The 18,085-nt window shown below is 40.8% G+C and overlaps 1 protein-coding gene across 2 annotated transcripts in view; it reads right to left on the bottom strand.

Moving 5' to 3' along the window:
• The window catches only part of LOC112229716 (potassium voltage-gated channel subfamily D member 3), a 294,564-nt gene that overhangs the window by 7,138 nt on the left and 269,341 nt on the right, over positions 1–18,085 (bottom strand). The window contains exons 4-7 of one of the 2 annotated variants that reach the window (XM_042304117.1): positions 17,495–17,596; positions 12,185–12,217; positions 11,822–11,914; positions 10,541–10,791 (exon numbers count right to left, since the gene is read on the bottom strand). In XM_042304117.1, coding sequence (XP_042160051.1) covers positions 10,541–10,791; positions 11,822–11,914; positions 12,185–12,217; positions 17,495–17,596 — 479 coding nt within the window. The remainder of the gene's footprint in view (positions 1–10,540; positions 10,792–11,821; positions 11,915–12,184; positions 12,218–17,494; positions 17,597–18,085) is intronic. The other variant, XM_042304118.1, reaches the window with a different exon arrangement.

Raw genomic sequence — 18,085 nt, 5'->3', positions numbered from 1 at the left:
CCGGATGTGTACCAAACTCACTAAAAGTGGCAGTAATAAAACTTCTCTTGAAAAAGCCAAACCTTGACCCAGAAAATATAAAAAACTATCGGCTAATATCGAATCTTCCATTCCTCGCAATTTAAAAAAAAAAAGCTGTTGCGCAGCAACTCACTGCCTTCCTGAAGACAAAATGTATATGAAACCTTTTAGTCTGGTTTTAGACCCCATCATAACACTGAGACTGCACTCGTGAAGGTGGTAAATAACCTTTTAATGGGGTCAGACAAAGGCTCTGCATCTGTCCTCGTGCTCCTAGACCTTAGCAATGCTTTTGATACCATCGATCACACAATCTTTTGGCGAGATTTGGTCTACAAATTGGTCTATATGGACAATTCCTGGCCTGGTTTAGATCTTATCTGTCGGAAAGATATCAGTATGTCTCTGTGGATGGTTTGTCCTCTGAAAAATCAATTGTAAATGTCAGTGTTCCTCAAGGTTCCGTTTTAGGACCACTAATGTTTTCAGTATCTATTTGACCCCTTGGTGATGTCATTCGGAAACATAATGTTAACTTGACGATACACAGCTGTACATTTCAATGCAACATGATGAAGCCACAAAATTGCCCTCCCGGGAAGCCTATGTTTCAGACATAAGGAAGTGGATGGCTGCAAACTTTCTACTTTTAAACTCGGACAAAACAGAGATGCTAGTTCTAGGCCCCAAGAAACAAAGAGATCTTCTGTTGGATCTGACAATTAATCTTGATTATTGTACAGTCGTCTCAAATAAAACTGTGAAGGACCTTGGCGTTACTCTGGACATTGATCTCTCTTTTGACGAACATATCAAGACTGTTTCAAGTACAACTTTTTTCCATCTACGTAACATTGCAAAAATCGGACATTCTCTGTCCGAAAATGATGCAGAAAAATGTATCCATGCTTTTGTCCCTTCTAGATTAGACTACTGCAATGCTCTACTTTCCGGCTACCCGGATAAAGCACTAAATAAACTTCAGTTGGTGCTAAACACGGCTGCTAGAACCAAAAAATGTGATCATTTTACTCCAGTGCTAGCCTCCCTACACTGGCCTCCTGTTAAAGCTAGGGCTGATTTCAAGATTTTACTGCTAACCTACAAAGCATTACAGTGCCTTGCGAAAGTATTCGGCCCCCTTGACCTTTTGCCACATTTCAGCCTTCAAACATAAAGATATAAAACTGTATTTCTTTTGTGAAGAATCAACAACAAGTGGGACACAATCATGAAGTGGAACGACATTTATTGGATATTTCAAACTTTTTTAACAAATCAAAAACTGAAAAATTGGGTGTGCAAAATTATTCAGCCCCTTTACTTTCAGTGCAGCAAACTCTCTCCAGAAGTTCAGTGAGGATCTCTGAATGATCCAATGTTGACCTAAATGACTAATGATGATAAATACAATCCACCTGTGTGTAATCAAGTCTCCGTATAAATGCACCTGCACTGTGATAGTCTCAGAGGTCCGTTAAAAGCGCAGAGAGCATCATGAAGAACAAGGAACACACCAGGCAGGTCCGAGATACTGTTGTGAAGAAGTTTAAAGCCGGATTTGGATACAAAAAGATTTCCCAAGCTTTAAACATCCCAAGGAGCACTGTGCAAGCGATAATATTGAAATGGAAGGAGTATCAGACCACTGCAAATCTACCAAGACCTGGCCGTCCCTCTAAACTTTCAGCTCATACAAGGAGAAGACTGATCAGAGATGCAGCCAAGAGGCCCATGATCACTCTGGATGAACTGCAGAGATCTACAGCTGAGGTGGGAGACTCTGTCCATAGGACAACAATCAGTCGTATATTGCACAAATCTGGAAGAGTGGCAAGAAGAAAGCCAGTTCTTAAAGATATCCATAAAAAGTGTTGTTTAAAGTTTGCCACAAGCCACCTGGGAGACACACCAAACATGTGGAAGAAGGTGCTCTGGTCAGATGAAACCAAAATTGAACTTTTTGGCAACAATGCAAAACGTTATGTTTGGCGTAAAAGCAACACAGCTCATCACCCTGAACACACCATCCCCACTGTCAAACATGGTGGTGGCAGCATCATGGTTTGGGCCTGCTTTTCTTCAGCAGGGACAGGGAAGATGGTTAAAATTGATGGGAAGATGGATGGAGCCAAATACAGGACCATTCTGGAAGAAAACCTGATGGAGTCTGCAAAAGACTTGAGACTGGGACAGAGATTTGTCTTCCAACAAGACAATGATCCAAAACATAAAGCAAAATCTACAATGGAATGGTTCAAAAATAAACATATCCAGGTGTTAGAATGGCCAAATCAAAGTCCAGACCTGAATCCAATCGAGAATCTGTGAAAGAACTGAAAACTGCTGTTCACAAATGCTCTCCATCCAACCTCACTGAGCTCAAGCTGTTTTGCAAGGAGGAATGGGAAAAAATGTCAGTCTCTCGATGTGCAAAACTGATAGAGACATACCCCAAGCGACTTACAGCTGTAATCGCAGCAAAAGGTGGCGCTACAAAGTATTAACTTAAGGGGGCTGAATAATTTTGCACGCCCAATTTTTCAGTTTTTGATTTGTTAAAAAAGTTTGAAATATCCAATAAATGTCGTTCCACTTCATGATTGTGTCCCACTTGTTGTTGATTCTTCACAAAAAAATACAGTTTTATATCTTTATGTTTGAAGCCTGAAATGTGGCAAAAGGTCGCAAAGTTCAAGGGGGCCGAATACTTTCGCAAGGCACTGTACATGGGCTTGCTCCTACCTAACTTTCCGATTTGGTCCTGCCGTACATACCTTCACGTATGCTACGGTCACAAGACACAGGCCTCCTTATTGTCCATTGAATTTCTAAGCAAACAGCTAGAGGCAGGGCTTTCTCCTATGGAGCTCAATTTTTATGGAAAGGTCTGCCTATCCATGTGAGAGATGCAGACTCGGTCTCGACCTTTAAGTCTTTATTGAAGACTAATGATTGAGTTTAGTCTGGCCCAGGGGTTTGAAGGTGAACGGAAAGGCACTGGAGCGTCGAACCGCCCTTGTTGTCTCTGCATGGTCGGTTCCCCTCTCTCCACTGGGATTCTCTGCCTCTAACCCTATTATGGGGGCTGACTCACTGGCTTACTGGTGCTCTTCCATGCCATCCCTAGGAGGGGTGCGTCACTTGAGTGGGTTGAGTCACTGACGTGATCTTCCTGTCCGGGTTGGCGCCCCCACCTCGGGTTCGTGCCGTGGGGGACATGTTCATGAGCTATACTCGGCCATGTCTATATCCTGCCTGGTTGGCCCTGTCCGGGGGTATCGACGGACGGGGCCACACCCCTCCTGTCTCAGCGTCTAGTAATTATGCTGCAATAGTTTATGTGTCCTGGGCTAGGGTCAGTCTGTTATAACTGGAGTATTTCTCCTGTCTTTTCCGGTGTCCTGTGTGAATTTAAGTATGCTCCTCCCTCCCTCCCTCCCTCCCTCCCTCCCTCCCTCCCTCCCTCCCTCCCTCCCTCCCTCCCTCCCTCCCTCCCTCCCTCCCTCCCTCCCTCCCTCCCTCCCTCCCTCCCTCCCTCCCTCCCTCTTTTTCTTTCTTTCTTTCTTTCTTTCTTTCTTTCGGAGAACCTGAGCCCTAGGAACATGCCTGGAGATTACAAAAATGGAATTTCCCTTTAAAGTTTCTGGCAATGGTTGTATCTCTTACGAAGGAAACAAAATGGGATATGATTGGGATTCCATAAGTAGAGATGCAGTAGGTCAGATTTGGTGAGACTGATGTTATAACTTGAGATAGAGCTGAAATGATCTATGATGTTCTGATGTTTTGGGAGGGATTGAGGACATTGCCTAGCTAAAGTAAGATATCATCGCCGTATAATGAGATCTCATGATCTGTAGAATTGAGAGATGTTGGTCTAATTTTGTTGAGTCTAACTCGATGGATGGCCAAATATTGCTCTCTGTCTTATCAATAGTTTGTTTTGACTTTGAAAAGAGTAGCTACCTGGCCTGAAAAAAGTGTTTGTTGAGAACACTAATGTCGTTAACAACTTTTTAAATTCTGCTATCTTCTTTAAAGCGCCATCTTGTGGTTCTTTTAGAAGATTCTGAAAGTTGTATCAGGCAGTGATAGGCATGATGATCAGATATGCTCATATGTTGAATTTCTATTTTCTAGATTAAAGAAAATAGAGGAGTACATAATAGTATGAAATCAATTCGGGAGAATGTTTTGTGACTGTTTGAATAGCAAGTGTACTTTTTTACTTTAGGGTTATGAGCTAGTCAGGCATCAATGAGGTTGTAATCAGAGAGCATATTTTGGAGAGCCTTGGTTGCCTATGGATTGTAGTTGGTCTTATTAGATATGTCCTGCATGTCCAGAATGGCATTTATGTCTGTACAATAACCAGATGGAATTCAGTTAACTCTAACAATATGTTGTTCAAATCATTAAAAAACTTGAAAATGAATCATATGAATTTGGAGCATACACATGAATAAAGGCAATTTTATTTTCATTATGGATACATTTAAGGAAAGTGATTCTGCCTTCTTAGTCTTCACCTTTACCCAAGATGGTAATTTTGAGTTTCTTATGTATCATTATGATTACACCTTTAGTTATGTTTGGGGCTGATGAAATAACAGCCAGTTTGTATGAATGGTTTTCTGTTCTATGTGAGTCTTTTTGGAGCAGGGTGTTTCTAGGAGCATTGCTATATCAACATGGTTTAGTGTTAGGATATCAAGACAACGTTCAATTGGTGAGTTTAGGCCTTTCACATTCCAAGAGTCAATAGCTAGCGTTCGGTGTTAATTAATAAGCCCATGGATATAAAACTAAAAGCTGGACCTACAGGGAAACGCCCCCATTGGTCATTCCCCACCCATTGGTCATCCCCACCCATTGGTAATTCCCCACCCATTGGTCATTCCCCACCCATTGGTCATTCCCCACCCATTGGTCATTCCCCACCCATTGGTCATCCCCACCCATTGGTCATCCCCACCCATTGGTTATTCCCCACCCATTGGTCATTCCCACCCATTGGTCATTCCCCACCCATTGGTCATTCCCCACCCATTGGTCATTCCCCACCCATTGGTCATTCCCCACCCGTTGGTAATTCCCCACCCATTGGTCATCCCCACCCATTGGTCACCCCACCCATTGGTCATTCCCCACCCATTGGTCATTCCCCACCCATTGGTTATTCCCCACCCATTGGTAATTTCCCACCCATTGGTCATTTCCCACCCATTGGTCATTCCCCACCCATTGGTCATCCCCACCCATTGGTCATTCCCCACCCATTGGTCATCCCCACCCATTGGTCATTTCCCACCCATTGGTCATTCCCCACCCATTGTACATCCTCACCCATTGGTCATTCCCACCCATTGGTCACCCCCACCCATTGGTAATTCCCCACCCATTGGTCACCCCCACCCATTGGTAATTCCCCACCCATTGGTCATCCCACACATATTTTCTTTGGTCTAAGAAAAACTCAAATATCCTCATATTTTTTATTACTATTAAATGGTCTAAATTAGTTTAAACATAGGAAGAAATAATAAAAAACAAGCAAAAAGGAAATGTTTGGAAGCCCCTTAGGAGGGACTGTTAATCTATCGTAAGCAGTTTAATCCATAGGGATGCAATGTGCTGTAGACCCACAAGGAAGCAACCTCAGTCTGTATGGCACTTCAATATATTATCCATTGTTCATTAATTGGTGTGGAGTCATCAATGTCTAAATGTCCTGGAACATCAGCAATTTAATAATAATGACAGAGTCCAATGCTCAGCAATAATAATAATAATAATAGTGTTCCTTTTACCCAATTGCGAGGGTTTCCTCATCATTGTCCTATGGCAGCACCTAGATCTGTCAGCTCGTCACCTTGTGTGTTGGACTTGATGTGCTTATCGAATAAGTCTTTAGCCTCCCTGGCAGTAGAACATGTGTGTGTTGAATTCTGGAAGGTCAAGATATGTTTTGTCGGGTGGATGAAGCCTCATCTTAGGTTTAGCCTGTGTAGCTGGGATCTCACTTCTCTGTAGGTCTCCCTCTGTTTTAGCAGTTCAGCACTCAGGTCTGAGTAGATGCTGATCCACTTCCCCACATAGGTCAGGCCCCTGGATTCCGCTGCAAGGCGAACAATCCACAGCTTGACTTCAAAGCTGTGGATCAGTACAATCATAGACCAGATCCCTTCTTGAGAGGACCTGTGCGATGCACAATGTTAATCGGTGGCATGGGACCCAGCCTCTCCTGCCTGGACAGTTCATAGAGAAGATGAAGGAAGTTGAGATGCCCGCTTCAATTTCAAGTCCTTTGACCCACACATTGAATTCCATCTTCTCTTTTAGGAGTTTAATTATCCTTTCCAACCGAGTTTGTGCTGTTTCCAAGTCTGTCTCATTGGCTATCCTCTCTAGACTTTCCACTTTGGTTGAATAGGTATCCACTTCAGCAGTAATCACTGCCAATGATTAATTTACCGGTTTTAATTGTAAGTTGAGGGCAGAGGTAATCTTCTCACGAACATTCTCTTGTATAGTAACGGCCAGCTCTTTCTGTTGTCTGGTATTGAGACACCATGTTCCCACAGCTGAATTGTGCACTGACAAATTCTAGCTCCTTGAGCATAGTACACCTGCTAGTTATTTCTCGTCACAATGTTTGGGTATTTTAGGTATTTTATTAGGATCCCCAATAGCTGTTGCAAAAGCAGCAGCTACTCTTCCTGGGGTCCACATGAAACATGAAACATGACATAATACAGAACATTAACAGACAAGAACAGCTCAAGGACAGAACTACATACATTTAAAAACGGCACACGTAGCCTACATATCAGTATATAAATATATAAACATATCAATATATAAATATATAAACACATCAGTATATAAATATATAAACATATCAGTATATAAATATATAAACATATCAGTATATAAATATATAAACATATCAGTATATAAATATATAAACATATCAGTATATAAATATATAAACATATCAATATATAAATATATAAACATATCAGTATATAAATATATAAACATATCAGTATATAAATATATAAACATATCAGTATATAAATATATAAACATATCAGTATATAAATATATAAACATATCAGTATATAAATATATAAACATATCAGTATATAAATATATAAACATATCAATATATAAATATATAAACATATCAGTATATAAATATATAAACATATCAGTATATAAATATATAAACATATCAATATATAAATATATAAACATATCAGTATATAAATATATAAACATATCAGTATATAAATATATAAACATATCAGTATATAAATATATAAACATATCAATATATAAATATATCAGTATATAAATATATAAACATATCAGTATATAAATATATAAACATATCAGTATATAAATATATAAACATATCAGTATATAAATATATAAACATATCAGTATATAAATATATAAACATATCAGTATATAAATATATAAACATATCAATATATAAATATATAAACATATCAGTATATAAATATATAAACATATCAGTATATAAATATATAAACATATCAGTATATAAATATATAAACATATCAATATATAAATATATAAACATATAAATATATAAACATATCAGTATATAAATATATAAACATATCAATATATAAATATATAAACATATCAGTATATAAATATATAAACATATCAGTATATAAATATATAAACATATCAGTATATAAATATATAAACATATCAATATATAAATATATAAACATATCAGTATATAAATATATAAACATATCAGTATATAAATATATAAACATATCAGTATATAAATATATAAACATATCAATATATAAATATATAAACATATCAGTATATAAATATATAAACATATAAATATATAAACATATCAGTATATAAATATATAAACATATCAATATATAAATATATAAACATATCAGTATATAAATATATAAACATATCAATATATAAATATATAAACATATCAGTATATAAATATATAAACATATAAATATATAAACATATCAGTATATAAATATATAAACATATCAATATATAAATATATAAACATATCAGTATATAAATATATAAATATATAAATATATCAATATATACACACAATATCTGGGTCAAATAGGGGAGAGGCGTTGTGAGGTGTTGCTTTATCTGTTTTTTTAAACCAGGTTTGCTGTTCATTTGAGCAATATGAGATGGAAGTGAGTTCCATGCAATAAGGCTCTATATAATACTGTACACTTTGTTGAATTTGTTCTGGATTTGGGGACTATGAAAAGACCCCTGGTGACATGTCTGGTGGGGTAAGTGTGTGTGTCACAGCTGTGAGTAAGTTTACTATGCAAACAACTTGGAATTTTCAACACATTAATGTTTCTTATAAGAAGAAGAAGTGATGCAGTCAGTCTCTCCTCAACTCTTAGCCAAGAGAGACTGGCAGCATAGTATTTATATCAGCCCCCTGATTACACTGAAGAGCAAGATGTGCTGCTCTGTTCTGGGCCAGCTGCAGCTGTACTAGGTCTTTCTTAGCAACACTTGACCAGATGGCTGGACAATAATCAAGATAAGACAAAACTAGGGCCTGCAGGATTTGTTTTGTGGAGTGTGGTGTAAAAAACCCCAGAACATTTCGGTTTTGCAGACAGACCTCTCCCCATCTTTACAACTATTGAATCTATATGTTTTGACCATGACAGTTTACAATCTAAGGTAACACCAAGTAATTGAGTCTCCTCAACAACTGCACCCAGATTCAGCTGAGGTCTAGAGCTTAGGGAATGATTTGTACCAAATACAATGCTCTTAGTTTTAGAGATATTCAAGACCAGCCCTCTACTTTTTTATATTTTTACCAATGACATGCCATTGGCATTAAACAAAGCCTGTGTGTCCATGTATGCTGATGATTCAACCATATACATCTCAGCAACCACAGCTAAGGAAGTCACTGAAACCCTTAACAGGGAGTTGCAGTCAGTTTTGGAATGGGTGGCCAGTAATGAACTAGAAGTGCCCTAGGTACACCACACTCTACATGTTTGACATTAGAGAAGCTTCCATTAAATAAAACCCTTTGAGTTATATTAGATAGATGGCTCTGAATCCACAATATGGCAGAAGTTGAAAAGGCATTACACATGGTTATGGTCAATAATATCAGAGTCTGCACTGAAATCTAACAGTACAGCACCCACAATCTTCTTATTATCAATTCATTTCAACCTATCATCAGTCATTTGTGTCAGTGCAGTACATGTTGAGTACCCTTCTCTATAAGCATGCTGAAAGTCTGTTGTCAATTTGTTTACAGAGAAATATAATTTTATTTGGTCAATACATTTTTTTCCCAAAAGTTTGCTAAGAGCTGGCAGCAAGCTGATTGGTCTGCTGTTAGAACCAGTAAAGGCCGTTTTATCACTCTTGGGTAGCGGAATGACTTTGGCTTCCCTCCAGGCCTGAGGACAAACCTTCCTCTAGACTCAGATTAAAGATATGACATATAGGAGTGGCCATAGAGTCAGCTACCATCCTCAGTAGCCTTCCATCTAAATTGTCAATGCCAGGAGGTTTGTCATTATTGATCGAATAACAATCCTTTTCCTACCTGTCCCACGCTAACTTTACAGAATTCAAACTTACAATGCTTTTCATTCAGTTTGTTTTTCTATTCATGAATACGATGGCTCACTGTTTGTTGTTGGCATTTCCTGCTTAAGTTTGCCCACTGTGCCAATTAAGTAATCATTATAATAATGTGCAACATCAATTGGTTTTGTGATGAATAAGCTGATCTGATTCAATGAAAGATGGAGTTGAATTTCCATCATTCTTTATGTCATTGATCTTGGCTTCATGATACCGTTTCTTCTTTTTGTTGAGTTTAGTCACATCATTTCTCAGTTTGCAGTCAGTCAGCCAGTCAGATGTGCAGCCAGACTTATTAGCCCCTCCTTTTGCCTCATCTCTTTCAACCATACAGTTGTTCAATTCCTCGTCAACCCATGGAGCCTTAACAGTTCTAATGAATGTCTCACACCTTAATAGGATCTTTCATATGGAAACGTTTTGGGAAATAAGTCTGTTAATTCATAGTGATTTGGAAAAGAGGAACATATTATGACAGAATGAATCAAATAAAGTAAAACGACAGAGGAAGGTATATTGCTGCTGAGCCCATGAAAGACTCAATGTAATATACAGGGATACGTCAGTTGTTAGCACCTGACATACCAGCATCACTGGAGAAAAGTAAAATATCAGGGAGACATTAACAGCCATTTGGCATTCTAGATATCATTGTCTTTAGTAATGGACTTGGGTGTCAAACAATTAATATTTTTTTTTCCATAGCATAAGCTCACAGTATGGGCTTGTTTTAACCGTCGGACTGACTCTGGGTCAGTAGTAATAGTGTAGCCCTGATAATATTACCATATTTTGTGTTAAACCTGACTTCTGGTCAGTGCTTAAAGCTCACCTGGTGTTGAGGGGCTGGATGTGGATAGTGCTGAGCTCCTGCAGGTTATGATGAGGGTGTGTGTGTGAGAGAGCGCACGTGGGAATACTGGAGTTGGGTAAAGGGGCGTGGTTCCTCTTGGTGTGGCGGGTACAGCAGGTGCCCGTCATGCCTTCTTGGCTGGAGAGGGAGGGGCTTTGAGACGGATAGCTTTGGAGTGCCCCCTCTAGGTAGCTCTGCTCATAACACAGCTCATCTGCAAACTCATGATTCTACAGAGAGGAAGAGAGAGGAAGAGAGTGGGGAAGAGAGAGAGGAAGAGATGGGGGAAGGGGGTAGAGAGAGAGGAAGAGAGTGGGGAAGAGAGGGGGAAGAGAGAGAGGAAGAGTGAGGGGAGGGGGGGAGAGGGGAAGAGAGAGGGGAAGAGAGAGTGGAAGAGAGTGGGGAAGAGATGGGGGAGAGAGAGAGGAAGAGAGAGGGGAGGGGGAAGAGAGGGGGAAGAGAAAGGAAGAGAGAGGGGAAGAGAGAGAGAGGAAGAGAGTGGGGAAGAGAGAGAGGAAGAGAGTGGGGAAGAGAGAGAGGAAGAGAGTGGGGAAGAGAGAGAGGAAGAGAGTGGGGAAGAGAGAGAGGAAGAGAGAGGGGAAGAGAGAGGGGAGGGGGAGAGGGGGAAGAGAGAGGGGAAGAGAGAGAGGAAGAGAGTGGGGAAGAGAGAGGAAGAGAGAGAGGAAGAGAGAGGAAGAGAGGGGGAAGAGAGAGGGGAGGGGGAGAGGGGGGGAAGAGAGAGGGGAAGAGAGAGAGGAAGAGAGAGAGGAAGAGAGAGAGGAAGAGAGAGGAAGAGAGGGGGGAAGAGAGGGGGAAGAGAGGGGGAAGAGAGAGAGAGAGGAAGAGAGTGGGGAAGAGAGAGGGGAAGAGAGTGGGGAAGAGAGAGAGGAAGAGAGTGGGGAAGAGAGAGAGGAAGAGAGAGGGGAAGAGAGAGGGGAGGGGGAGAGGGGGAAGAGAGAGGGGAAGAGAGAGAGGAAGAGAGAGAGGAAGAGAGGGGGAAGAGAGGGGGAAGAGAGGGGGAAGAGAGAGGGGAAGAGAGTGGGGAAGAGAGGGGGAAGAGAGAGGGGAAAGAGAGGATGAAAGAGAAGAGGAGGAACATCTGAAAAACACATAATTTAACTCAAATTCATGTCCTTTGGGGGTTTGATTTTAATATTATTTTACATTTGATAAAAAAACTAATATATTTAACATGGACTTTTTTCTTGTTTGATGTGCTTGTCACCTTTTGTGTGTGTGTGTGTGTGTGTGTGTACTCACTGTGGTTTTCTCCAGACAATGCAGCAGGTGGTGGTGTTGGCTCTCTAATAGGGACTGGTTCTTGCTCAGGTGCTGCTCCTCCTCAATGGAACTCTGCAACACACACACACACACACACACACACACACACACACACACACACACACACACACACACACACACACACACACACACACACACACACACACACACACACACACACACACACACACACACACACACACACACACACACACACACACACACACACACACACACACACACACACACACACACACACTGTGAGTGAAAATGCTCCACAGTGTTGTTTGCCAACAGATAGAAGGGTTTCTAGGTGTGTGTGTCTGTTTGCTGTCTCTGTACCTGGTCTGAAAGGGTCATCTTGTAAGGAAGTTGCTTCAGGTCAGAGGTGAAAGAGGAGACAAAAAGACACACAGGTAGAGTTTTACTAGATTTTCATTTCAGTATAATGAACGCTCAGTGTGTGTGTGTGTGAAAGAGGGAGAGAGTGTGAGTGTAAATGTGGGAGTGGTTTGTTCTGTGTTTGTGGGGCACGACGCCCTCTTCTCTGAGTCAGATTGTCTGAGTGGGTTTCTGCTACTGACTATATCTCTGGATTCTGGGCTGCTACTGACTATATCTCTGGGTTCTGGGCTGCTACTGGCGATATCTCTGGGTTCTGGGCTGCTACTGGCGATATCTCTGGGTTCTGGGCTGCTACTGGCGATATCTCTGGGTTCTGGCCTGCTACTGGCGATATCTCTGGGTTCTGGGCTGCTACTAGCTATATCTCCGGGTTCTGGGCTGCTACTGGCTATATCTCTGGGTTCTGGGATGCTACTAGCTATATCTCTGGACTCTGTCTGGGCTGCTGCTGCTGGCTATATCTCTGGGCTCTGTCTGGGCTGCTGCTGCTGGCTATAGCTATGGGCTCTGTCTGGGCTGCTGCTGCTGGCTATAGCTATGGGCTCTGTCTGGGCTGCTGCTGGCTATAGCTATGGGCTCTGTCTGGGCTGCTGCTGGCTATAGCTATGGGCTCTGTCTGGGCTGCTGCTGGCTATAGCTATGGGCTCTGTTTGGGCTGATGCTACTGGCTATAGCTATGGGCAGAGAGAGCAGGAGCAACAGCCTAGAGGGTCAGACGGCTGGGTGTTTGGCTCAAAAGTTGATTAATGTTGATTACAATGTTTATTAATTTATGTCAACTACATAAATAAATTAGTGCGTCGAAATTAAGTATAAGGATGCGTGTTCGGTCTGTAGTATACCTCAGGCTAGATATAGAGGGGCAGTAGGCCTCTAAAACTCACTATTTACTAGATTGCAGTGTGATGTCAGTCAGAGATAATGGGGGAAGCTCTTTCTTCCAGATACGTGTAACAGGTGTGAAATGTCTAGGTAGTTAGCATCGGCCTAGTAGCGTTTCAGCGTGCCGTCACTCGCTCTGAGACCTTGAAGTAGTTGTTTCCCTTGCTCTGCAAGGGCCAAGGCTTTTGTGGAGTGATAGGTAATGATGATTTGCGGGTGACCATTGTTGATGTGTTCATAGCGTCCCTGGTTCAAACCCAGCTTGGGGCAAGTAGAGGGACAGAAGCAACACTGTTACGTACGCATACTGTAAACTTTCACTGGGTTGCATCAGTCAGGGCTGACAGGACAGCGCACTGCAATCCCTGACAAACCTCTTTGCTTGGCTTGTTAAAATGCATAAACATCACACCACCTCAAATCTACCTTTACTTTTTATTTTTTTAATTGCTGAAAACAACACAGGCTTTAATCATTTTAACATTTAGTTTCCAAACCTGGACTCACCAGTAGATACAACATAGTACATGTAAATCCGGGACCCTCCATTTTGTATGATATGTTACGTTGCAGAAAGTATTCACACCCCTTTGACTTTTTACACATTTTTGTTGTGATCCAGCCTGAATTTAAAATGGATTAAATGTAGATGTTGTGTTCCAGCCTGAATTTAAAATGGATTAAATGTAGATGTTGTGGTCCAGCCTGAATTTAAAATGGATTAAATGTAGATGTTGTGTTCCAGCCTGAATTCAAAATGGATTAAATGTAGATGTTGTGGTCCAGCCTGAATTCAAAATGGATTAAATGTAGATGTTGTGTTCCAGCCTGAATTTAAAATGGATTAAATGTAGATGTTGTGGTCCAGCCTGAATTTAAAATGGATTAAATGTAGATGTTGTGTTCCAGCCTGAATTTAAAATGGATTAAATGTAGATGTTGTGTTCCAGCCTGAATTCAAAATGGATTAAATGTAGATGTTGTGGTCCAGCCTGAATTCAAAATGGATTAAATGTAGATGTTGTGTTCCAGCCTGAATTTAAAATGGATTAAATGTAGATGTTGTGTTCCAGCCTGAATTTAAAATGGATTAAATGTAGATGTTGAGTCACTAGCCTGAATTTAAAATGGATTAAATGTAGATGTTGAGTCACTAGCCTACACAACACCCCATAATGTCCAAGTGGAATTATGTTTTTAGAAAAAAATAAAAAATGAAATGTATTGAGACAATAAGTATTGAACCCCTTTGTTATGGAAAGCCTAAATAAGTTCAGGAGTAAAAATAGGTTTAACAAGTCACATAACAAGTTGCATGGACTCACTCTGTGTGCAATTATAGTGTTTGACGTGATTTTTTTCATACAATTCATTATCTGTAAGGTCCCTCAGTCGAGCAGTGCATTTCAAACACATATTCAACCACAAAGACCAGGGAGGTTTTCCTCCCGGAGAGGAAGGACACTGCTCAGGGACTTCACCATGAGGCCATTGGTGATAGCAGAAAACTGCGGATGGATCAACAACATTGTGTTACTCCACAATAATAACCTAAATGACAGAGTGAAAAGAAGGAAGCCTGTACAGAATATAAATATTCCAAAACATCCATCCTGTTTGCAATAAGGCCCTAAAGTAAAACTGCAAAAATGTGGCAAAGAAATGAACTTAATGTCCTGAACACAAAGCGTTATGTTTGGGGCAAACACATCACTGAGTACCACTTTTCAAGCATGGTGGTGGATGCATCATGTTATGGGTATGCTTGTCATCAGCAAGGACTAGGAAGGTTTTTTTAATAAAAAGAAATGCAATAGAACTAAACACAGGAGAAACCCTAGAGGAAAACCTTGTTCAATCTGCTTTCCAACAGACACTGGGAGAAAAAGTCACCTTTTAGCAGGACAATAACCTAAAACATAAGGCCAAATATACACTGGAGTTGCTTACCAAGATGACATTGAATGTTCCAGAGTGGCCTAGATACAGTTTTGACTTGAATCGGCCTGAAAATATATGGCAAGACCAGAAAATGGTTGTCGAGCAATGATCAACAACCAATTTGACAGAGATTGAAGAATTTAAAAAATAATAATATGTAAATGTTGCACAATCCAGGTGTTGAAAGCTCTTAGAGATTTACCCAGAAAACTCACAGCTATAATCGCTGCCAAATGTTATTCTAACATGTATTGACTCAGGGGTTTGAATAACTCTGTAAATGAGATATTTCTGTATTTCATTTTCAATAAATTTGCTAAAATGACTAAAAACATGTTTTCACTTTGTCATTATAGGGTATTGTGTGTAGATGGGTGAGCAAAAAATGTATTCAATCCATATTTGAATTCAAGCAACAAAATGTGTAATAAGTCAAAGGGTAAGACGACTCTCTGAATGCATTGTATGCATACATTTACGGATGTCCATCATCCATTTCGTACAATCTGTTACGAATTACAATTCATACAAATTGTTACGAATATTGCAAAATGTATGATATGTTACGAATTCCAATTTGTTGGCGCTGACCTTAGATGGTGGCTATGTGGTTAACACTAACGTTAGCTAGGTGGCTAATGTTAGCTAGGTGGCTAACGTTAGCTAGGTGGCTAACGTTAGCTAGGCGGCTAACGTTAGCTAGGCGACTAGGGGTTAGGGTTGGAAGTTAGGTTAAAGCAGGGCTCTCCAACCCTGTTCCTGGAGAACTACCCTCCTGTAGATTTTCACACCAATCCCAGTTGTAACTAACCTGATTCATCTTATCAACCAGCTAATTATTAGAATCAGGTGCGCTTTATACAACCACCCATCCTCCCCGAATAACCATTCTACTTTTGTTTTTGCCTTAAGTAACCTTCTGTGTTATTTAACCATACCATACCAAACATAACATATCATACTATTTTGAGTGTCCCGGATTTAAATGTACCATGTTACGTCTAGTCTATGAGACCGGGCTGAGTTTCCACCATGTTTACTCTGTGTTGTTATGTAGTTCCCTCCTCCCCAGTGTATGTGAGTAGTGCTGCAGCACATTTTTTATGTGCTGTGGAGAAGAGTTCACCTCCTAAACAGTGCTGAGCTACAGTACACAGACACAGCTGCGTCTCCAGGCTATTTCTGGTCCTGTCCTACTCATTCCCTAAAGACTAAAGCCAAAGAATCAGCAGGATGTGTGAGGCACGGGAGGTCTGTGGCACCTTAATTGGGGAGGACGGGCTCGTGATAATGGCTGGAGTGGAATTGGTGGAATGGTATCAAATACATCAAACACATGGTTTTGATTCCATTCCATTTTCTCCGTTCCAGCCATTCTTATGAGCCATCCTCCCCTCAGCAGCCTCCACTGGTGTGAGGGCTGCTGTGAATCACATAGGTGGCTGGTCCATTAGCTACACTACAGGCAGGTAGGTAACCAGGTGATGCTGCATAATACATGGACACAATTGACTAATCTTCTGTGTGGTGCAGATGTATCGAAGGTCAGCTGGCTTTTCCCTGTGACGTCAACGAGATCATTTTGCTCTGATTTTCTAAAACATAGAAGCTCAGATTTTAGTTTTTATAGTTTAGTCATGCTAACGGTTGCTTCATAGTGCGTGGGAGAGCTGGTGGAGGCACTGTCAAATCTCAGTACAATTCATGGGTGTATAGAAGGACAAGCTATACATTCAGAGACAGCTCAAGTGTCTTTGTGTTTTGGTGTGTCTCAGCCTAGAGGAGAGGAGAAGAGAGGAGAAGAGAGGAGAAGAGAAGAGAAGAGAAGAGAAGAGAAGAGAAGAGAAGAGAAGAGAAGAGAGGAGGAACCCGATTTGTGTTTACATGTCTGCTAGTGCCTGCAGCCTGGATCCCAGCTGAGCACCAAGATGTTCACATTAACACTACAGCATATTTAACAGGACTGCATTTAGCTGTTCTCAGAAGCCAGGCCAGGTCTAGTCTTCCAGGAACCCAGGAGGAGAGAGAGAAGAATCACAAGGGCCCTGTTTGAATAAAGACTTCTCCATCCTTTCTGCCTTGAGGAAATAACTGATCTGATGAGGTTGGATTGGTGAATGTAGTAACCTTGTTTTGATCTATCCCATTACTTATGAGTCAATGATTACCTCAAGGAGACGGAAGAAGGATGGAATCTATAAAGTGTTCAATGAAGTGCAGTCAAAGCGTGATTATATGATGTGGTACTTAAGAGGCAGGAGTTCATCCCACGGGGGAAAGTGTCACTCCGATGTATAAACACTTTCAGGGTAAACATACAGAATTCTACTGTTGTGACTGGGCTGGGTTTTAGAGAGTGCCCATGTGAGTTAAAGAGGTCGTGACTAGTACAGTCAATGGTGGTTGTATTGAGTGTTCTCTTACCGTGAGCTCCAAGGCTTCGCTGAAGAGGCCATTCCGTTTGCTGTGGAGGAAGGCATTAGAGCTTCCTGTCTTGGATATTCGTATCCTGGCCAGACGTGCTTTCTGGAAGACAGAGAAACCATGGAAACCAAAGATCAGTCCCCTCACACCACCAACCAGGTTAAATAATAAATGGCTATGCACAGCGCAAACGTTTGATGCAAACCTGATATCAATGCATACTAAAGCACATATTAGGAGGGTAATGTCACAACGTCTTTTCAATGTTTAACATTGCAGTCTGTGTTTCTTGTGTAATAGACTTGCCGAATTGCGCCTTGAAATGCATTGCTTTTGTTTATGTAGAATAAATCAATGAAATGTCCACTGCCTTAAAAAGTGTTACGACTACAACCCTGACCATCAGTGTGTATGTCTGTCTGCACACATCTCTTCTCATCTACAGGAAACACAGTATAAGGAGGGTTGGTGTGCAGCCACCTCTCTCTCTCTCTCTCTCTCTCTCTCTCTCTCTGTCTCTTTCTCTCTCTCTCTGTCTCTTTCTCTTTCTCTCTCTCTCTCTCTCTCTGTCTCTTTCGCTCTCTCTGTCTC

This window comes from Oncorhynchus tshawytscha, linkage group LG22 (genome assembly GCF_018296145.1).
Source record: "Oncorhynchus tshawytscha isolate Ot180627B linkage group LG22, Otsh_v2.0, whole genome shotgun sequence".
NCBI lineage: Eukaryota > Metazoa > Chordata > Actinopteri > Salmoniformes > Salmonidae > Oncorhynchus > Oncorhynchus tshawytscha.
Note: the sequence above shows the minus strand (reverse complement) of the source record. Positions and strands in the feature narration are given on the sequence as shown.